This window comes from Macrobrachium nipponense, chromosome 2 (genome assembly GCF_015104395.2).
Source record: "Macrobrachium nipponense isolate FS-2020 chromosome 2, ASM1510439v2, whole genome shotgun sequence".
NCBI lineage: Eukaryota > Metazoa > Arthropoda > Malacostraca > Decapoda > Palaemonidae > Macrobrachium > Macrobrachium nipponense.
The window spans coordinates 112,500,179-112,523,959 of NC_087201.1; the positions used below are offsets into that span (position 1 = coordinate 112,500,179).

Sequence of the window (23,781 nt, forward strand, 5' to 3'; positions counted from 1 at the left end):
GTAACTCATTTAGAGTTTGTGTTATTCCTGACTGATGCTTAATAATTTTTGCAGGAAATATCTAGTCTACCTCTTCTTCAGTTGCTTTAAAAATTGTTTTTAAGACACATGTACTTGTGCATTATAGGAAAATGTTTTAATTCTATTATTCTTCACTATTCTGAATATTGCCTTTCCTTTTGCATAAGTTGTTGGATGTTTTAAATCATTTTTCCCCCTCATCCTTAAAATTTTCTTGAACTTTACTGTGCACCATTGAGTAGTACTGTTGTCTATGCAATTAATTCCTATAGCCTTGCATTCTCTTCTGTAAGGTTCAGTACCACACAGTTATTTAGAAATTTTGTTCCAGTCATGATCAATTATAGAATGGAACTACAGAATTCCAGATACCTTAGTTTATTAGAAACCCAGGTCCTTTTTTCTAATTCCATTAGAATTTTATTGTTCAAATAAATAACCTATGAAAACTATTTTATGATAAAACAGTAGAAAATATTAATAAAGCCCCTGCCAAGTAAGTAAATCTCTTTAAAAAAAATTATGTGAAACTACTTTTTGTAAAAGTTGATGTTTAACTTTCATCTGGTATTATTTATGAATTTCTATGTTAGTTCCTAATTTGCATTTTCTTGTTTATGATGATTTTTACAGCCCTTGAAGATTCTTAGCAAAGAGAGGCCACTTCCCAACATTTTCAACGTTTATACAATCATGACAGTATTGCTGCAGTTTGCAGTGCACTTCACATGCCTAGTATTCCTTGTCAAAAATGCTAACGAATGGTCGCCGCCAAAGTAAGTTACAGGGAAATATCCTTTTGACTTTACATTTTTTGTAACAGTAGTATTACTTTTTGAGTTACAAAGTGTAATCTAAAAGTTTTTAGTTAAAGTGTTCTTAATTTATAAATTCTCTCTTATTACCTACCTGAGATAAGTAAAGGTGGAGTGACTGTTAAGGGAGGTCAACTCCGTGGTTATGGGTAAAAAAGTCAATGAAATAAAGGTAATATAATTAGAAATTTATATCTTGAACCCTTTTGGACCGCAACATTTCTGAAACATCCACAAACTGTCAGTAAGGTATTTGGTGATGTTTCTCAAACATATTTTAGCTATAACTCAAGTGCTGAAACATCAGTTAGCTCCTCCTGTACTGAATGGCCAGCCAGTTGGCAACTTCAGAGGAGGAGAATGTGGCCTGGCACATGTTATTTTGGAGCATCACTGTTTTATTGTTATTTTTGAGTGGTAGTTAGTGAGTCACACCCAATGATGAATAGTGCACCTTATTATGAGAGTGATATATCATCTGACAATGACTTTAATGAGGTTAATTATAGAGAAATCAAAGAGAGAGAGATAGAGTGACATTAGGAAATAGTACCCAATTGTGAGCCTTGTTTTGACATTGACTTTTCAGAGCTGATTCCTACTTTGGATGGAACACTTTTGATGTCAGTGGATGTATGTTACTTTTGGATTGTTAGATAATAACTTTTTATGTGCCCATTGACATTATAACCAAGTTGGGGTATGTTATTGTTTACTGTTGTTTTTACTAATTATTATTATTAGTATGTAGTAGAAGTAGTAGCAGTAGTAGTTGTAATAGTTAGTATTTAATCGTAATCATGTTTTAAAAACATATCAATAACAAACTTCATTTACATGAAAGAAAGTGGCCTTGGAAAATTTTTTTTTATGTAAATGGGATACTAGTGACAAAGAATTACCCTAAATCTTGTTAAAACAGCTGCCAGCTACCCTATATAGTCAGAACAGAGTATGGAATTCTAATCATTAAGGCCTTTGAACACCTGTGGTTTTTCAAGAGGCTAGGATGAAAAACTCCTGTGCAATGGAGATTCAAGAATGGACCTTTGCTTTCATGTCCTATTAAGCATGTCTCTTGATTTGGGGTCAACTTCTGTTGGGTGACAGATCTTTTTTGCTGTGGTGGAGCCTTGTCTAGCTGAAACCCCCTGCTGCTGTGTATGGGGTTAAACTGGAGTACTGCTATCCAGAAACCATAAGTCCAGCTGCCCAGGGGACTTACGATTTGTTTAGTAAAACTGTTTTCCCTGCTGAGAATGCAAGGTGGTAAATGAGCTCATTATTAAGCTTGTGCTGCTCAGTTGGGAGCTGTGGCAATTTAGGGGCTGTCTAACTTAGGGGAGGCCTTCTTGGTTTATGAGTACAAAAAGATACAGCCTGAAAACATTCCAGAAATCTGCCAGGTTAGGCAGATGTAGTGGCATTTGGTGGCAGCATCATCCATCCCCTCTTTTCACTTAGTGGTAACTTAGCTCAGAAGACTTGTTCTTTATGCAGAAATTTCAACTTCATTATACAACCATTACAGTAATCATGCTAGGAGCAGAGAAATTGAGAATAGTGTGCTTTAAGTGGGAGTTTAGTCTCTCTTGTGTGTACACCAAAAAATGCAGAGAGGAAAAAGAAAGAAAACCCGAAATGAGATGAGGAATATTAAGGCTCTTATAAGTAAATTAGAGAAGCCAGAGGATAGAAGTAAAATAGAGAAGAAAAGTGGTTTGAGGAAAATCAAGGATTATAAATGAAGCTAGTTGCAGTGAAGATGATTCTAATACATGAGTAGTGAAGCTTTGAAAGAGGGCAGTGGTGTGAAGGATACATTACTTTGGGCAATGCCAGAAGCTAGAGGAAAATGTTTAATGAAGTAGTATAATCAGATAAATGAGAAAATTGCTAAATTGGAGTAAATCAGTTCCCGATAGCTAAAGTGAGAAGAGCTGCTAATGGTTAGAAAAGGGAAAAGAAAGAAATTAACATCTAAGTAACTGTTTTGCAATGCCATCACAGGAGACATAGCTTGGTGGATTATTAGGAAAGTTCCTTCATCTTTACATAGTGTATTCCTACTGAACATTTCATTTCTAAATCCATCTTGACTGTTGTTCCCCCAGTTGTTGTGGCAAACTTGACAGTTTTAAACTGCCTTACAAGGTGTGCTGGCCCCACCTTGTCGACCAGTTGCTTGTGGTGCTTTTTTCAATGACATGGACATGTGTATTTATACTTTCAATGGAATGTTATAAATAATGTGAATGTGTCTGCTGTTGATGGCATTGTTGTTTGTTGTGGTTAAGAAAAAGCTTATATTCTGGAGGGATGCCTTTTGGATTTTGTTTTTTGAAATAATGAAATTTGAAAGTTTTAAGTAGGCGTATACCATTCAGAATAGTCATCAAAATTCAAATTTGTTCATGTATGAAACAAACCTTCGGTCTTAACACTATGATTAACTAGCGCCAAGCTGGAAACCGGTAGAATTAAAATTAAACTTGTGCGATCCAGGGACTCTTGGCATCTATACCAGGTCACGGGACATGTATACCCAGAATGCCCTCGGCGCCGTGTGACTGACCCGCCAGTTATCTTTCTACCGCCTTTAAGATAGGACGTGTTCTCTGTATATCTGTTTAAAGCTGGTTTTAGTTTGCCCGTTTTTATCCATTTCAATTTAATTTTTCATATTAATTCTCTTTTTCTGAGTGTGCTCAGTGTGGGTGTGAGCTGTAAGAGAGAGTAAGTGGTGAGATGGAGTGTTTTGTATCGCCGTCAGGATCTTCTTCCGTTTCGAAGACGAGACAAAGGAAATGCCCTGGAGTCAGTGGCTATCCTTGTTCAAGATTCCTAACTTCGGTGTCGACGGATCCTCATCCAATGTGTAGTAGGTGCAGGGAAAATGTATATACAATCACTAATCCTTGTTCTGTTTGTCGTGGTTGGTCGGTGGAACAGTGGAGGAAGTTTTATGAGAAAGGCCAGTACAAAAGAAAGGAGTCGACGATATCTTTGGATGACCAAGTGTCGCTGGCTTCTTTTGTATCGGCAATACACCAGACTGCTCCATATGTCTCGCCACCTGCCTTTGATTTGTCCCATACCCATTCGGTTTCTCCTAGTGGTTCATTATCGGAAACTCCAGGAGGAGTTTTGGGTAATTTGATGCATAATATTTACGCTCCTTTGTTCCCAGCATTGGGGGGGGGGCATCGCCATCTTTGTTCCAGGTGCCGGCTCCCGATTCGAACAGGATGGAAGGTACGTGGGCGGCGCTAGGCCTTCCAGGCGTACCAACCTTGGAAGGTTTGCTGTTGCATTATATGGCGTCACGGTTCCAGCAGAATCCGGCAGCACTGAATATTCCTCATCCCCCCGGGCTTGCACTTTATTGGAAATAATGTCGCGGCTACGCCAACAACTTCATTGGTTACGGCGATATGGAATGTTGGCGGTAGTTTTGCTGCAAATGCCAGGATACCAGCAGCAGCAGCAGCCCAGTCTCTCCCTACAAGATTGGTGACGTCACAACCGACGCCACACACCGACATGGCAGACGCGATGACGTCACAGCCTACTGCTTCTCAGTCTTCTTCGCGGCCTCCGGACTCAAATACGCTTTCTCACTCAGTTGTACACATTGTCATGAAGAAATTACAGGATCTAGAGAAGAAAACTAATAAGAAAGACAAAAAGAAACGGCATGATTCGTCGTCTTCTTTGTCTTCTTCCTCTAGCTCGACATCCTCGCTATGTTTGATGACGTCACAGCGTGTACCAGTCAAGCGTTGGAGGATACTGGATTTCGCGACTGTTTCTTGGGCCAAGAGGAGAAGAGTGAATTCTTCTTCATTTTCGGGGCAGGACGGTCACATCCCAGTCAGCAAGAAAGGCAAGAAGTCCGTGGCTGGTAAGCTCAACGCTAGTGGGCGCAGCCGTTTACAAGAGTCTGAACGAGCGAGTGAGTCGACGGCCGATGGGATAACGGCCGACGCGGAGTTGCCAGTAGAGACTATAAAGAATCAAAGAAAATCTACAGTGTCGTTGGTGAAATTGGCGTTGGGGGGGGAAAGTGCAGCAAAGGATAGAGCACAGATATCGGTTTTGCCTGTAAGACCGTTTAAAATATGGAGAAAAGATGATAAGGCTCCTATTAAAAGGTCAAAAAATAGCGAGTTGGCAACCTCGTCTGATACGTTGGTGGAAGGCGTTGTCCGCCTAAATGAAGGATCAAGGCCGAATTCTCCAACGGTCGCTGGAGATGATATTAATTGTCATGTTGAGGAAGTGAGCTCAGTTTTGAGAGAGCCTTCATCTTGGAGATATAGGCGAGATTCTCGCTCTATATCCGCAAGCAGAGAAGGAGTGAGGCGGTCTCGTTCTCCTGCTGACTGTTCGGGATCGAGCCATCGGTGGTCAGCGGAGATCAGTGGCTGAGCACAGTATGCTAGAACCGGAGGAAGGAGAGAACCAAGAGTTTCTGGCTTCGTATGCTGAGGTGATTGATTTGATTTGTCTATTCAATAACCTTTCGGAGAGAACGGAAACACCTGCCAGCATGCATCCTCTGGGGATTGACATGGCGTTTGGTGCGAAAAAGGATACTAAGGTGTCGTATGAATTGCCTTGTTCTAATCATGCAGACTCCATTTTACAACACGTAAACGCACAGATTGCGGGAAGGGATAATTCCTTAAGATAGAACAGATCATTTAAGTTTATCCCTCCTCCAATGATGAAACATAGAAAATATTATACGACACCGACGGTTCCTTTACTGTCTAGACAAATTAACCCAAATGTGGTAAGGTTAAGGCCTGGATTAACCTTCGATCAAGTGAAAATGGAATGCCCTTCGATGACTTGCCAAGAGACTGCTACGTTAGAAGCAACAGCTTTTTCTGTCTTTCAGACTGCTTCTTGGTTGGATCTTTGGTCGACAGCAGTTGCAAAGATTGCATCCTCAGAAGTGACGAAGAAGGCAGTGGACGAATCAATGTTCATTAGATTACTACAATCAGGTGCCAAAGCAATTGCGTACTTGACAAATCTAAGTGCCAATGCTTGGGCAAATATCCTGTTAATGAGAAGGGCTGCAGCTTTGGCTAGACTAAGTCGCACTGTTGATTTGGATTCCCTGCTAGCAATGAGGAATGGGAATATCTTAGAGTCGGAATTTCTGTTGCCAGAGGCCATACTAGAAGAAGCTATAGATAGTTGAAGGATGGACACTAACGATAGGTTGGTACAGCATGCAGTCAGGAAAACATCTAGCAGTCAGGCTAATCCTATGGAGGTAAGGCAAAAGCAAATACTTGGAAGAAGCCAGTGAGGCATAACATCCCTAATAGAGCAACAAGACCTTCTTCCCCAAAGAAATGAACTCATCAGCCCTTTCACAATAGAAATAACAGAGGAAGGGGGATTAGGGAAGAGAAGGGGCTCAAGATGATAGGATGGTGCCTTTCATCACTCAGCCACACCAGTGGGGGGTTGCCTGGCAAATCACTGGAAGGTGTGGCAGGAACTGGGAGCAGAGCAGTGGGTGGTGGAGGTTCTCAGAGTTGAGTATTTGATTCCCTTTGAAGTATCCCCACCCCTAACAGAACAGCCATTGCCTCACCTCGCTTATGCTCAAGAACCTCAGTAGGCTTTTATTCTGCAAGAGGAAGTGAAGATGATGGATGGAAAAAGGGCTGTGGAACAAGTACCCATTCCGTCAAAGGGGTTTTACAGCAGGATTTTCCTTGTTTTACCCAAAGCCAGTGGGGACTGGAGGACAGTAATAGACCTGTCAACTTTGAATCTGTTTATAAGAAAAACCAGATTCAAAATGGAAACTCTAAAGACGGTTCTACAAGCAGTCAGGATCAAGGACTTTATGCTGACAATCGACTTGAAATACGTATACTTTCAGATCCCAGTCCATCAGTCTTCCAGGAAATTTCTCCGCTTCAGTCTTGCAGAGAAAGCTTTCAAGTTCAAAGTTCTGTGCTCCAGATTGACAACATTTCAAGTTTTTACAAGAGTGTTCACTCTCGCGTCGACATGGGCACATGCTCAGGGGATCAGGCTAATAAGATATCTAGACGATTGGCTGGTGATAGCAAAGTCCAGAGAGAAATTACTCAGGGACAGGGCGAACCTTCTACGGTTTTGTCAACAGCTTAGGCATTGTGATAAATCAGGAGAAGTCGCAGTTGGATCCAAGTCACGGCTGGGTGCATCTGGGAATGGTTATAGACACAATAAAAGCCAAAGTATTCCCGACAGACCAGAGAGTAGAGAAATGCAAACAAGTGGTGAATGCATTTCTGGAAGAACAAACACAGCCAGCAAAACAGTGGCAGGTAGTACTGGGAGTTCTAACTTCCTTGGAGAAGCTAGTACCACAAGGGAGGTTACACCTTCGATCTCTACAATGGAGGATGAAGGAGTTCTGGTCTCCAATAGTAAATCACCCTTACGAGCAGATTCCCTTGTCGGCAGAAGTGAGGAAAAGACTTGCTGTGGTGGGTGAAGGACAGCAATCTGACAGTTGTGTTCCCCTTCAGCAACCCTCCCCGGATCTCCTGCTCTCTTCTCTGATGCGTCACTAGAAGGTTGGGGAGCGCATATGGAGGAGCTGATGGTTTCAGCAAAATGGAACAGCAAGGACAGAAAACTCCATATAAACGTGCTGGAGCTAAAAGCAGCATTTCTAGCACTACAGGAATTCTGGGAGAGGGTGCAGGGATCTTCAGTGGTTTTGATGTCAGACAACACCACAGTAGTAGCTTACATAAACAAACAAGGAGGTCTAGTGTCTCAACAGTTACATGTGATGACAGTTCAACTTCATCAGTGGGCTGTAGAGAACGTAGTAGACATCAAGGCCAGATATATTCCGGGAAAAAGAAACGTAGTGGGCAACAAGTTGAGCCACAGGGATCAGATCCTGGGAATGGAGTGGTCCTTGCACCAACAAGTAGTGGACAGAATGCTCAGGTTGTGGGAAAGGCCTATCATAGATCTATTCGCAACCAGGTACAACAAAAAGTTTGGAGTGTATTGTTCGGTAGTCCCAGACGTAGAGGCAGTAGCAGAAGATGCTCTACAACACCCATGGGACAATCTGGACGTCTACGCATTTCCTCCATTTTGTCTAATCTGTCAGGTTCTGAACAGGGTAATGCAGTCTCAGAACCTCAGAATGACTCTGGTAGCTCTGTTATGGCCAAAGGCGGAATGGTTTCCGGATCTCTTGGAACTCCTGATAGACATGCCGAGAGAGTTACCCCAATGGAACAACCTGCTATGTCAGCGGCACATGGAGAGGTACCACCAGTCGGTGAAGTCCCTATCACTTCACGGGTGGAGACTGTCGAGTATCTCTTGCGAGCGAGAGGGTTTTTGCAAAAAGCAGCAGCGCACATGGCAGGAAATATCAGAAAGTCATCGGCAGCAGCAGGAAATATCAGAAAGTCATCGGCAGCAGTATACCAAGGAAAATGGTCAGCATACTGTGTTGTAGAGGGAACTTGTCTCCACTCAGTACCACTATTCAGCAATTAGCAGACTTTCTGATATATCTCAGGACAGAAAGGCATATGTCTGTGTCTGCAGTGAAGGGATACAGGGCGGCTCTAGCCTCGGTCTTACGCATGAAAGGCGTGTACATTTCATCTTCATGGGAGTTGGCCATGTTGATGAAGAGCTTTGAGCAGTCATGTTCACCAAAGGAACTGAAAGCCCCAGATTGGGATTTGACCATGGTACTGAGTAGTCTGACAAAACCCCCCTACGAACCACTAAGGCAGTCCACAGATAGGAGCCTGACCCTGAAGACAGTCTTCTTATTGGCCCTAGCTTCAACCAAAAGGGTGGGGGAACTACATGGGCTGTCATCTATTGTAAAGCACTCGAGAGGTTGGAAGTCAATGGCATTCGAGTTTGTGCCAGAATTCTTGGCCAAGACTCAAAGCCCATCAATAGTGGACGGCAGATTTGACTCTTTCCATACCTTCTCTGGCAGATTTTGTAGATAATGACAAAGATGAGGTGCTTCTGTGTCTCGTGAGGGTAACAAGAGAGTACTTAAGGAGGACAAGGTACCTCAGGCCAGGGTGCAGGAGGTTGTTCGTAAGTACAGGACGTAACAAAAAGGAAGTGTCCAGATATACAATATCGTTTTTGCTAAGAGAAACGATCAGGAATGCCTACATGACAGAAGAAAGGGGTCAGATAGCCAGGAGAGGGCTAGGGCTCATGACATTAGAGGCTTGAGTGCTTCTTTGGCATTCAAGAAGAATATATCTGTGGAGAGAATTCTGAAAGCTGGTGTTTGGAAACGCCAAACGACTTTCACTTCCTTTTATTTAAAAGATGTTGCCCATAGATCCTTGGATACCTTTTCCTTGGGTTCAGTGGTGGCAGCCCAGCAAGTGGTATAGCTCATCCAGTACCCCTGGCGGGTCAGTTTGTGTCTAGTCTAAGATGAAGGTATGAAAGTAGAATAAATGGGATGACTGGCCTTTTTTTTTTTTTTTTACTACTTTCTTTCTACTCCTTTACCTACGGGCAGTATGAAGGAGAGTACCATCATGAGCTGGAACAGACTAGATGCAGGTGAGGTGGTCAGCCATACTGTAAAGTTATGTTAGAGTATAGTATACTTTTCAGTAGCAACACACCCCTCTCAGTAATAAGGAAGGGAGGGGTGATGGTAGATCCCAGATACAAGGGACAAGAGTGGTTTATGAGAATGGAGGGTCCTCTATTTCCCCATAGTTTGTAAACCATGGCATGATACCAGCACCTAGTGAGGGAAACCAATAGATTTCCTTATATCTTTGGTTCAAGGGTCTATAGTCCATTCTCTTAGAATGCTCCTAATATTCGGAAATGGATTTAGGTGGCAAACTCTCAGTCAGTTAGAGACTTACCTCCCTTCAATAAGTAAGTCTATCCTAATGTTAAGGCCGAAGGTTTGTTTCGTATATGAACAAATGACAAATATGTAACTAATTTGTATTTTTCATAACTAACAAACCTGAGGTCTAAACAGTTAAAGGCCCACCTCGAACCACCCCTCTAGCAGTCTAACTGGGTTAGAAGTATAACTGGCGGGTCGGTCACACGATGCCGAGGGCATTCTAGGTATACATGCCCCATGACCTGGTATAGATGCCAATAGTCCCTGGATCGCACAAGTTTAATTTTAATTCTACCGGTTTCCAGCTTGACGCTAGTTAATCCTAATGTTAAGACCTCAGGTTTGTTAGCTATGAAAAATACAAATTAGTTACAAATTTGTCATTTTTCTGATGCTCAGGTGCAGACTGCTCGCAACATTGGAAGAGATACCATTTTGCTTGTGTGTGAATTCATCCATTATCTTAATTATTTTTTATATATATATATAGAATGAGAATCTAATGTCTCATTTTTCCTTTACTTGTATACAATTAACAAGCCACTTTTTAAAAGTTTTTTTGTATTTGTGGATGTCATTTTAATCTTGAGCTGGGTCATAAATGATCATCAATCTTGTGAGGTTTGCAGTAGCGAGCGGATGGGAGAATGACAACGCACACTGTTTTTGACAAATGTCAAGCTATCCTCTTTATTAGCATGAACCAAAGGTTTGGTTTGTTAAATCAAGTTTTAAGCAGTGGCTGCACGTGGCTATCATTCATAGCTGTTACATAATTTTTAAAAAATTCTTTGATGTTAACTGCATAAACACATATATTATAAATTAATTGCATCTTTTTCGCAAAGCGACAATGACGAAAACTTCACTTCTTTCAAGTTTACTAATTGTCTGTTTTTCTTGGGCCATGACTGATTACTAATGGAGGATTGCCCTAATCAAATTTGAAATTGTGAACAAAACTGAAAAAGTAAATATATATGTTGCAAATAATGTTAATTAAGTAGATTAGGATTTAAATATTTTTGCATTATACCTTTATTTTGTATGGAGAAAATATTGGCAAGGAAATATAGTACAGACACTCCCCGGGTTATGACGGGGTTCCGTTCTTGAGATGCATCGTAAGTCGAAAGTTGTTGTAAGCTGGAACAGCGTAAAAAATCCTAAGAAAACCTTATTTTTAATGTTTTGGGTGCATTGAAAACTATGTAAACTGCATTCTTATTGCATTTTTCATCCAAAAAAACTTCAAATATTGATTATTTTGCATTTTTGGTGTCATATTTCTTCTACCAAATCAGCATTCTAGGCGCCGTAAACCTGGAACATGCATCGTAACCCTGGAAATAATTTCTGGTGAATATAATTGAAAAGCACCTAAACCTCGGAATGTCGTAAGCCAAACCTGTCGTAACCCGGGGACTGCCTTACTACTAAATTTAAGCTGCAGTTGTAGCTGAAGCTGGGAAAACAAAATGTTCACATTGCTAATGACTATAAATTATTATGCTTCAGCAACTTGGATGCAACTCTACCACAAATAATAGTGGAGAAAAAAGTATTTTAATAAAAAATACTGGCCATGAAAGAACACATTTTACTGTTGTTTTCATGCCGATAACAGATAAATATGTAAATCTTGTATTATCAAATAGGGGAAATAACAAACTTAATCAGTTTTTTACACCAAATAACATGCTCCCGACACCACCCATTAAAAAAGAAAAAACAATGGAGTTCACAACAAGTACATATTTAATTCATATTTCAATTTAAAAGCATTTCATATAACGAAAAATAACCTATTTACACTAAATAGAAGCAGGAAAATCACTCCGAATCATGTTAAGTAGGGCCTCTACCCTCAGCTGATTTTTCCAAACCAAAACATAGATAACTGTTTGTATTTTATAATATTATACGTAATAATGTGAGACTACATAACTTTTTAAAAGAGCCAAGGAAAAGATGCATATTCATTATGTTTGTATTTTATGAAGGCCTCTCGGTGCTTTGGCGTTTCGGCAAGTTCGGAAATATGTACTGATAACCAGAAAAAAACGCCATCGATTAATGAAAAAATTAACTAAGGCTAGTTCATGTATTTAAGTAAATTTTCAACTTAAAAACACTTCATATAAAGAAAAATAGTGTTGTTACATATCAGTAGTTTCTAAAGATTAATATACGCTAAATAGAAGCAAGAAAATTGCTCTGAATTGAGTTAAATACGGCAAAATACTTGAAGCAATCTCCAAAACAAAAATACCTGGGCGCAGCAGGTATTTGAGCTGGGAGGCGGCATGAACTTATATGTCTTGCGGTAGCGAGGTTGGCTCAGGTTTCACTGCCAGTCCTGGAATTGAGAGGTCGATGGTTCGCGCCTGTCGGTCAGCAATTCTATTATCGCTTAATAAATTCCCCCTTGGTTAAACATATATGAATATTATATTAATTCCGGGGTAGAGCGAATTAGATATTAAAGGACATCTGTAGTTCGATATATGTATATGAATCACAGTAATGTGATATGACGTATAATATGACTACGTGCGGGCAAAAGCACTACCACGCTACCGAGAACGAGATGGGCTTGATGCAGTCTCCAAAACAAAAATACCTGGGCGCGGCAAGTATTTGAGGTGGGAGGCGGCATGATCTTATATCTCTTACGGTGGCGAGGTTGGCTCAGGCTTCACTGCCAGTCCTGGAATTGAGAGGTCGATGGTTCGCGCCTGTCGGTCAGCAATTCTATTATCGCTTAATAAATTCTCCCTCGGTTAAACATATATGAAAATATATTAATTCCGGGGTAGAGCAAATTAGATATTAAAGGACATTTGTAGTTTGATATATGTATATGAATCACGGTAATGTGATATGACGTATAAGATGGACTATGTGGGGCGGGAAAAGCACTACCACGCTACCGAGAACGAGATGGGCTTGATGCAGTCTCCAAAACAAAAATACCTGGGCGCGGCAAGTATTTGAGGTGGGAGGCGGCATGATCTTATATCTCATGCGGTGGCGAGGTTGGCTCAGGCTTCACTGCCAGTCCTGGAATTGAGAGGTCGATGGTTCCCGCCTGTGGGTCGGCAATTCTATTATCGCTTAATAAATTCTCCCTCGGTTAAACATATATGAAAATATATTCCGGGGTAGAGCGAATTAGATATTAAAGGACATTTGTAGTTTGATATATGTATATGAATCACGTATGTGATATGACGTACGTAATATGGTATATATATATATATATATATATATACACACACATACATATATATACACTGGGCCCCCGTATTAGTGTTCTCCAGGCTCGCGGACTCACAGATTCGCAGATTTCTCTCTGGACCATATCTACCCATTATTTGCGGAAAATTTACCTATTGGGGTGGGTTTTCTGACAAAAATAATAATTAATTAGTGTATTTTGATGTTATTTTCATCAGTAAATGCATATTTATGATAGAAAAATTATATACTAATTTTTGAATATTAATATTTTGACGTTAATACTGTATTAGTGAATTTAATAAGATTAAATATCACAAAATAAAAAAATATTAATCCTCTCTCTCCCTCTCTTACAGAGATGTATGTTTTTTGTATGATAAATAAATTATTTACTATTTTCAAATCTTAGTATTAATGTAAACAGCGATAATATCAATTAACTCAAGAAAGTATTATAGTGAATTAGTAAGACTTAATTTTATAAATTTAAAAAATTATTACACAAATAGTAAAACAAGACCACATACAGGACAGACTTGTCAGAGCGAGAGGGTTTTCTCGCAAGGCGGCAAGCGTAATCGCTAGAGCCCGCAGATCATCTACTATGCGAGTATACCAATCGAAGTGGGAGGTGTTCAGAAGTTGGTGTAGGTCGAAGAAGCTGTTCCTCCTCCAATACCTCTGTGACTGAGATTGCAGATTTCCTTCTTTTCTTGAAGGAGAAATCACATCTTTCTGTACCAACCATTAAGGGATACAGGAGTATGCTCTCGGCTGTATTCAGGAACAGAGGATTAGATTTGGCCAACAATAAGGATTTGCATGATCTCATTCGTTCTTTTGAAACATCCTAATCAAAAGAACCTAGAGTTCAGAGCTTGAATCTGGACGTGGTCCTAAAATTTCTGTCTTCTGATAGGCTTGAACCACCTCACAGGGCTTCCTTTCGAGATATTACAAGGAAGTGCCTATTTCTTTTGTCTCTCGCTACGGCGAAGAGAATCAGTGAGCTGCACGCCCTTGAGTCACGAGTGGGCTTCAAAGGAGACTGCTATTTGTTCGTTCCAGACTCTCTTTCTTGCTAAGAATGAGAATCCCTCGAAACCCTGGCCCAGGAGCTTCGAGGTAAAGGGCCTGGCTAGTCTAGTAGGCAGAGAGGTCTCTTTGCCCGGTCAGAGCGCTTAAATTCTATCTGGACAGAAAGAAACAGATGGGGGTTCGCAACACAGTCTATGGTGCTCGGTAAAGGACCCCAAAAGACCGATGTCGAAGAATGCCTTAGCCTTCTTTGTAAGAAGCGTTATTACGGAGGCGCATAAGAACTGCCCAGATGACTCTTTTAAACTCTTGAGAGTGAGAGCTCACGAAGTAAGAGCTATCGCAACGTCTATTGCCTTCCAAAGAAATATGTCGCTTAAGAATATCTTAGAAGCAACATATTGGAGGTGCAACTCGGTGTTTGCATCTCATTACTTGAAGGACGTGCGCGTAACGTATGAGAAATGTTTTTCTCTAGGTCGGTTTGTGTCAGCGGAGACGGTTCTGGGTATTGGAGCAAGCGCCGATCCTTAATTTTGTGTACGTAACCATCTTGTCGGATACGTTCTTGGCTTCCTGCTGGAAGAAGTGTCAGATGTCGCACAGGCGGCCATCGCTTGTTCGGTTCAGTAAGGAACTCCAGTGGTATCTGACTATCAGAGGGTGGGGTACAAAAATTTTTTTTTTGTACTTTAGTGTGTGCGTTTTTGACTGTGTTTATTTCGAGTTAGGGTGTTTGTGAGAGTTTGGGGATAACTCTTGACAATCTTAGAACTAACAGAGGTGTTAGGATCGGGTGATCGGGATCGGTTGTGTGCTCCTTAAAATAAGGCGTGTTGTCATATAAGTGGATTAGCACCCATTGACAAATGCCAGTCAGGCTCTGCCGAGTAAGTGGATAAGACCCCATCGACAGACCCACAAGAACTCTTGGCCACAGATCACTATCTTGCTAAGGCTCTTGAGGTGAAGCAGACTCCCAGGCAGTAGCCACGAAGTCTTCCACCTAATCAGGTAGGAACCAAGGTCTATAAATACCTACAACATATGTTGTTTACCTGTCTATTCAATAGTTAGCTGTCTCTTACCCTCCACCAAAGGGTGTCAACCAGCTAAGTATATATCTGACAGGGAAGTTGAATGTATGAAAATTATATTGTTATGATACAATAAAGTTTCATACATACTTACCTGGCAGATATATACGATTGATGGCCCATCCAGCCTCCCCGCAGGAGACAGGTGGAAGAGAAAATCTGATAGAAAACGGGAATGGTTCCTAGTCCTGCCACCCAGAGCAGGGCGGTAGATCACCTGACCTACCTGTAGCGAGTGCCGCGAAATTTGAATTTCTGTCGGGGACGACGGAGTCGATAGCTAAGTATAGGTATATCTGCCAGGTAAGTATGTATGAAACTTTATTGTATCATAATAATATCATATTTTTCAAGACCTGAAGTTTTGATTAAAATTATTCTCTCTCAATTTTATCCACGATTGTGTTTGATGGCAGAAGTTTACTGGAGTTATATCCTTGTTGCCGATGCATGATTATAGTCATTAGCAGGTCAAAAAGTGAGCGTGTGTGGAGAGGGAAAAGCTGTTGTATGTTCAGCAGGACACCATTCTTTCCTGCTCAAGTTGCTTTCCAGTTGTTTTAGTTGTGGGTGGTCATAAAGTCGATCAGTCGTAAATCGCATAAGTTGTAAGTCGACAACTAGCTGTATACAGTATATATAATTATCTTTTTTCTGATTTGCCCTTTGAGAGTTAAGAATATGAACTCAACTCCCCTAATTAAGTTTTTTTAGCATTAATGGTTTTTTATGGTTCTGTGTTTGGATTTAAATAATATGTAACTTTAAGGTTAATTACCAGAGCTTGAAAGTCTGTTTTATGTGCTGTGAGATGGTTTTGATTGGATGATTTAATATGACTCATTCTGTTTTTCTTTTTCATTCAAAAGCTATCATTTTTTTTTATTTCCAGGGAGAAGTTTGTTGATTTGGAGAAGGAATTTGAGCCAAGTTTGTTGAATAGTACAGTGTATGTTATATCCATGACTTTACAAATATCTACATTTGCGATCAATTATCGGGTAAGTATTTTCATTGTATAGATGTACTAATGTTTTTGTAAAACTGCCCTGGAAGATTAACCCTTAATCGCTGAGCCGGTATTTCCGAAAGTGTCTCCTGTATGCCAGCGGCGTTCGCAAATGAGCGCCGAAGCGGAAATTTTTTTTTTAAATCGCAACATGCTTAATTTTCAAGATTAAGAGTTCATTTTTGGCTCCTTTTTTGTCATTGCCTGAAGTTTAGTATACAACCATCAGAAGTGAAAAAAATATCATTATCATATATAAATATTGGAATATATGACAGCGCGAAAAAAAATTTCATATATAATTGTATACAAATCACGCTGTGAGCAAAACGGTCAAAGCTAATGAGTTAATTATTTTTTTGTTGTATTGTACACTAAATTTCGATGATTTTGGTATATAACAAATTGTAAAACGATCAAAGCAACACAGAGAAAATATTATCACAATATGATGTATGAATTCGTAACGCTCTGATGTAAAAAAAAGTTGTTTTCAAAAATTCACCATAAATCAAAATATTGTCCTAGAGACTTCCCGTTTGTTGCAAATTAAGATACTTGATTGATTATTACTAGGGCGTAAGTGTTGTAGCTTACAATTGCAGTTTTTGACCATTCCGGTCGAGTTGAATTTGACCGAAGGTCGAATTTTTTCTATTTATTGTTATTTATATGAAACATATTTCAAAAAACTGATAAAATCTACAAACATGGGTTTTTTTTGTTGTATTCTACATGAAATTGCGCACATTTTCATATATAAAACTTTATGTAACGGCTAATATAAAAAGGTGCAAACATTACGACAATCGGTTGAAAAATTTCTGATTTTTTCGGAAGAGTTACCACGCGGACGTAAGGAAAAAGTTTTTTTCATAAATTCACCATAAATCAAAATATTGTGCTAGAGACTGCCAATTGGTTGCAAAATAAAGTTAAATGATTGAATATTACTAGAATGTAATAGTTTTAGCTTACAATTGCATTTTTTTTACCATTTCAGTCGAGTCAAAGTTGACCGAAGGTTGAAATTCTGGCATTTATCGTGATTTATATGAAAATATTGTTGTATTTCTTCATGAAATTATGCACATTTTCATATATAAAACTTTATGTAACGGCTAATATAAAACGGTGCAAACATTACAACTTTCGGACGAAATTTTTCTGGAAGAGTTACCTTGGGGACGTAAGGAAAATGTTTTTTTCATAAATTCACCATAAATCGAAATATTGTGCTAGAGACTTCCAATTTGTTGCAAAATAAAGGTAAATGATTGAATATTACTAGAATGTAATAGTTTTAGCATACAATTGCGTTTCTTTACCATTTCGGTCGAGTCAAAGTTGACCGAAGGTTGAAATGTTGGCACTTATTTTTATTTATATGAAAATATTTTAAAACTGATAAAAGCTACAACCATGGGTTGTTTTTAGTTGTATTCTACATGAAATTGCACACATTTTCATATATAAAACTTTATGTAACGGTTAATATAAATCAGTGCAAACATTACGACAATCGGACGAAAAAATGTCTAATTTTTTCGGCAGTTACAGCGCGGACATAGGAAAAAGTTGTTTTTTCAAAAATTCATCATAAATCGAAATATTGTGCTAGAGACTTCCAATTTGTTGCAAAATGAAGGTAAATGATTGAATATTACTAGAATGTAAGAGTTTTAGCTTACAATTGCGTTTTTTTTTTACCATTTCGGTCGAGTCAAAGTTGACCGAAGGTTGAAATTTTGGCACTTATCATTACTTATATGAAAATATTTCAAAAATAATAAAAGCTACAACCGTGTTTTTTTTTGTATTCTACATGAAACTGCGCACATTTTCATATATAAAACTTTATGTAACAGCTAATATAAAACGGTGCAAACATTACGACTTTCGGACAAAAAAATTTCAGATTTTTTTTTACCATTTCGGTCGAGTCTAAGTTGACCAAAGGTTGAAATTTTGGCACTTATCGTTATTTATAAGAAAATATTTCAAAAATAATAAAAGCTACAACCATGGGTTTTTTTTATTGTATTCTACATGAAACTGCGCACATTTTCATATATGAAACTTTATGTAACGGCTAATATAAAACGGTGCAAACATTACGACTTTAGGACAAAAAAAATTCTGATTTTTTTGGAAGAGTAACCGTGCAGACGTAAGGAAAAGGTTTGTTTTTAAAAAATTTACCATAAATCGAAATATTGTGCCAGAGACTTCCAATTTGTTGCAAAATAAAGGTAAATGATTGAATATTACTTGAATGTAAGTTTTAGCTTACAATTTAGTTTTTTTACCATTTCAGTCGAGTCAAAGTTGACCAAAGGTTGATATTTTGGCACTTATCATTATTTATATGAAAATATTTCAAAACTGATAAAAGCTACAACCATGGGTTGTTTTTTGTTATATTCTACATGAAATTGTGCACATTTCCATATATAAAACTTTATGTAAAGGCTATTATAAAACTGCAAACATTATGACAATCGGACAAAAATTTATGATTTTTTTGGAAGGGTTACCGCGCCGACGTAAGGAAAAAGTTTTTTTCATAAATTCACCATAAATCGAAATATTGTGTTAGAGACTTCCAATTTATTGTAAAATGAAGGTAAATAATTGAATATTACTAGAATATAAGAGTTTTAGCTTACAATTGCGTTTTTTTACCATTTCGGTCGAGTCAAAGTTGACCGAAGGTTGAAATTTTGGCACATCGTTATTTATGTGAAAATATTTCAAAACTGATAAAGGCTACAACCATGGGTTGTTGTTTGTTTTATTCTACATGAAATTGCTCACATTTTCATAAAACTCTATGTAATTTAACCCTCTTACGCCGAAGCGGTAAAAAAAAATTGTCTCCCGTGTGCCGGAGGTGTTTCTGAGTGAGCGCGGAAGCGTAAAAAATATTTTTTTCAAAAAATCACAGCGCGCTTAGTTTTCAAGATTAAGAGTTCATTTTTGGCTCCTTTTTTTGTCATTGGCTGAAGTTTAGTATGCAACCATCGGAAATGAAAAAATTATCATTATCATATATAAATAATGCCATATTATGATAGCGCAAAAACGAAATTTCATATATAATTGTATTCAAATCGCGCTGTCCGCAAAACGGTTAAAGGTAACAAGTTACTTTTTTTTGTTGTAATGTACACTAAATTGTAATAATTTTGGTATATAACACATTGTAAAACGATCAAAGCAACACACAGAAAATATTATCACAAAATAATGCATGAATTCGTAACGCGCGGACGTAAACAAATATTTTTTTCAAAAATTCACCATAAATCTAAAAATTGTCCTAGAGACTTCCAATTTCTTTAAAAATGAAGGCAAATGATTGAATGTTAATATACCGTAAGAGTATTAGCTTACAATTGCAGTTTTCGACCATATCTGACGAGTTAAAGTTGACCGAATGTCGAATTTTTTTATATATATATTTTTTATATGCAATTATTTCGGAAATAAGAAAAGCTACAACCTTCAAATATTTTTCGTGTTATGCTACATGAAATTGCGCACATTTTCATATATAAAACTTTATGAAATGCCTAATATGAAACGGAGCAAATATTCCAAGAATGGTACATACGCATTTCGGAGATTTGTGGCGGAGAATCCGCGTGCGGAGGGAAGGAAAGATTTTTTTTTAAATTCACCATAAATCTAAATATTTTGCTAAAGACTTTGAATTTGTTTCAGGATGAAGATAAATGACTGAATATTACTAGACTGTAAGAGTTTTAGCTTACAATTGCGTTTTCGACCATTTCGGTAGAGTCAAAGTGAGAACGTGGTTTTTTTTCTATTTATCGTGATTTATATGCAAATATTTCAAAAATGAGAAAAGCTACAACCTTCAATTATTTTTTGTTGTATTATACATTAAATTGCGCACATTTTCATATATAAAACTTTATGTAACGGCTAATTTAAAATGGTGCAAACATTACCACAATCGCACGTATGATTTTTTCGGAAGAGTTACCGCGCGGACGTAAAGAAAATGTTATTTTTTTCATAAATTCACCATAAATCTAAATATTGTGCTAGAGACTTCCAATTTGAGGTAAAATGAAGGTAAATGCTTGAATATTACTAGAATATAAGCGTTTTAGCTTACAATTGCGTTTTTCAACCATTTCGGTAGAGTCAAATTTGACCGAAGGTTGAAATTTTGGCAATTATCGTTATTTATATGAAAATATCTCAAACTGATAAAAGCTACAATTATGAGTATTTTATTGTTGTATTCTACATAAAAAATGCACACTTTTTCATATATAATACTTCATGTAACGGCTAATTTACAATGGTACAAAAATTATGTCAAAGTGACAAAATAATTTTTTAGATTTTTCACAGATACTTTTTAGTGCGGCAAGAAAGAAATTCGCGCTTGCGCGCCTGTGTAACGATTGTAAACAAAACAACACCTTGATCCGTGAACTCCAGCATCCCCCAAGGGCGCGTGATTCAAAAGTTTTAGGCTGGTAGGCCTATAAGTATTTTTCCGCGAATTAAAAAAAAAAAAAACTTTTGTAAGTCGACGTAAAATACGTCCAGTCCGGCACACGGGAGACAAAAAAATGATCGACGTAAAATACGACCAGTCGGCGTAAGAAGGTTAAAATGGTGCAAAAATTATGTCAAAGTGACAAACACAAAATAATTTCCGAGATGTGTCACTGATGCTTTTTAGTGCGAGTAGAAAGAAATTCGCGCTTGCGCGCCTGGGTAACGATTGTAAGCAAAACAACAGCTTGATCCGTGAACTCCCAGCATCCCTCAAGGTGGGTGATACAAAAGTTTTCGCCAAGTAGGCCTATAACTATTTTTCCGTGAATTTTTAAAAAACTTTCTTGCGTTGACGTTTCATTCGTCAATTCGGCACCCAACAGACAATTTTTGTCGATGTTTAATACATCCAATCGGAGTTTAAGGGTTAAAGTGAATGAACAATTATGTGGTTTCTTTGTTTTATATAATTTAAATATAAATTTGAAATGGAAGTCTTGTTTTGTATTCCAATCATTAGTTACATATATGTACTACATGTATATTACTTACTACAATTGAAATAGCATAATGCAAATATCTTTCAGCCTGTATATGTTTTCAACACATCTTCGGTTCCACAGACATGTGCTTTTCTAATCCTCAGTTTACAATTCTACATATTGCCAAATGATTAGAATTAAATTAGTCAGTTGTTTTGAGATAATTTAGAATGATTGCTAAAGTACATTATTCTATACAGGGCCATCCATTCATGGAAAGTCTGTCAGAGAACAAAGCACTTCTCTACAGCCTCTTGTGCTCTGGTGGTGTTGTGATGGCGCTAGCGTTAGGAATAATTCCAGAATTTGCACAGCAGTTCGAGATTGTTGACTTCCCCCCAGAGGTAAGTCTTATGTTTATTTGCTTATTTCAAACGTGAATAGTGTAGTAGCAGGTTGGCAAAGAACTTGAGTATTAGTGTGAGAATGCTGTAGTGAACTAAAAATTAGGTGCTCCAATATATAGTACATACAAAGTGGCAGTACAGCAAATACATCTTTCTAGATTGTAATTCAAATTTGTTCCTCCTCAGTATCGGAACATCCTTGTGAAGGTGTTGGTAGCAGACTTTGCTTTATCATTGGTTGGAGATAGAATCTGCCTCTTTCTGTTTGGTGAAGGAAAATTACCTGCTGAACTTAAAAGAAATGTATCTTAAGGGGAAGGGTTTAGGGGTAATTTTGGAAGAATCGTCAAATTTTTACCTCATGAATCTGAATACATGTTCAAAATGAAAATGAATCTGCAAAACTGAACATATGACTATTATATTTTTAGTAGACGTGAAGTTCATACATGTATTCTGCGAGTGAGACTTTATTGTAATTCAGTCATTTATTTTGATATTCTGTTTATCAATACTGTATTGTAATCAGTGATACAATAAAATTCACACCACCTATAAAACTGAAGTGTGATGAATTATGATGCCTTGTTCGTTAGCAAATTTTTACTGAAAGTAGAACGTTCATTAGATACAATTAACTTAGATATTAACAAGATTTTACTTCCTTTTTTTTTAAGGGGCGGAAAAGGGGTCCATATATTTATGGGGTTGCTGTGAAGCAGATTAGTATATTGATAATCCAAAGGTCGTCAGATAAGTGAACGGCTTGTGAAGTATGGGGAATAGCTTTTACATTATGCTGTTAGTAAAGGAGAAAGTTTTATTTTATACAGTGGTACTTTTGTAAATATACTGTATTTATGTATTGTAGTGTCTTTAGTTATGTTGATACTTTATTTAGTAAAAACTGTCAACATTATGCATTATAACTTTTGTGTTACCCAAAGAATATGTGTTGGAAATGAGATGAGGTGAATCAGTAAGAAAACCATATATCAATACATTTTTAAATACATAGATGAAATACAGTAAATAAAATATCTGTCCAGACCAATTATAATTTTTTGTAATAATCCTCTGCAGTGAATGTTTAAAGGAAATTGGAAAGAGTAATCATCATAGACTATACACCCTGAAAGGCAGTTATGTGGAAAATGGTGAATAAATTTTTTTCAATGCATATAAAGATATATGTACTAATTGCTCTTAGGAAGTGGCTTCTCAATATGTCACAGCAGCAGTATCCCAGTGTGAGTCACCGGAAAGTGGTGGTATGAAGATGAATTGATGATTGCTCAATATTATCATAGTGAGTTTTTTATATGATCATTAGTGAAATCTGCCAAAAAAATGTGATAAATTGTAGGTTTTACTTATCCTGTAGAAGATGAACTTGTGCACCAACGTGTGGGTAGTTGGATTATGCTACAAATCAGTTACATGAGATCTAGTTTCAGGCTGGCAAGATTATTTGTAACTTTCTGTATGTGAATTTATGTATAGCATATGTATCGGAGGTTTTTATTAATGAAAGCATTTATTTTGATTATGATGTATCCAAGGCAATTTTTGGTGCTATTGGAAGGAGTCATTGTGAGGATGTAACATTGATTTCATAAAAAGTTACCACTGATATGTTATCTGTTATGGTTTTTGTTTTTCAATACAGAGTAGTAATTCATATATTTTCTATAGTTATTCATTGTAATATGAATGCCAAGCATAAAGAATGAACTGACTATTGGAAAATGCGAATAACTCTTTATTATGTAAACCAGCCCAAGCAGAGCCTTTATTAGGCTCAGAGGTCTGGATAAACTAATCCTTCACAATAATATTTCAATTATGTAATATCACTGTCATGCAAAAGTTCACCTGTCAGTAGGTTCAAAGTATTCAGTGATGTCCATTTTAGTATTTTTGTTCAATTTATGGCTGAAATGGATATGGTGTTGTCTGAGTGACTTTGTTTGATGTATCATGTTCCTTCTAGGTAATGAAGTAGTTGATTCTCTCAAAAAATAACTAATCTTGTTCAGTTTGTTTTTACATTTGCTTTATTTTTGTTACTGTAATATTTTTTATCATAGTGTAAGGTATGTGGTTTATGACAAGAAAAGTCGACCTTGTTAATATGTAGGTCTGCAAACATGAGATGATGAAATTGATACTAATCCTTATGAAGTACTCTCCAAGGCACAATATTTTTCAGGATTTCA

The 23,781-nt window shown here is 37.7% G+C and overlaps 1 protein-coding gene across 1 annotated transcript; it reads left to right on the forward strand.

Annotated features, from left to right (window-relative positions):
* The first annotated feature begins 658 nt into the window (after nucleotides 1-658).
* On the forward strand, nucleotides 659-21,885 carry LOC135221499 (endoplasmic reticulum transmembrane helix translocase-like). The gene is made up of 4 exons (XM_064259236.1): nucleotides 659-797; nucleotides 16,015-16,123; nucleotides 21,416-21,559; nucleotides 21,749-21,885. Exons 1-4 carry the CDS (start codon nucleotides 715-717, stop codon nucleotides 21,872-21,874), a joined length of 462 nt encoding a protein of 153 aa, XP_064115306.1. The 5' UTR covers nucleotides 659-714; the 3' UTR covers nucleotides 21,875-21,885.
* The last annotated feature ends 1,896 nt before the right edge of the window (nucleotides 21,886-23,781 follow it).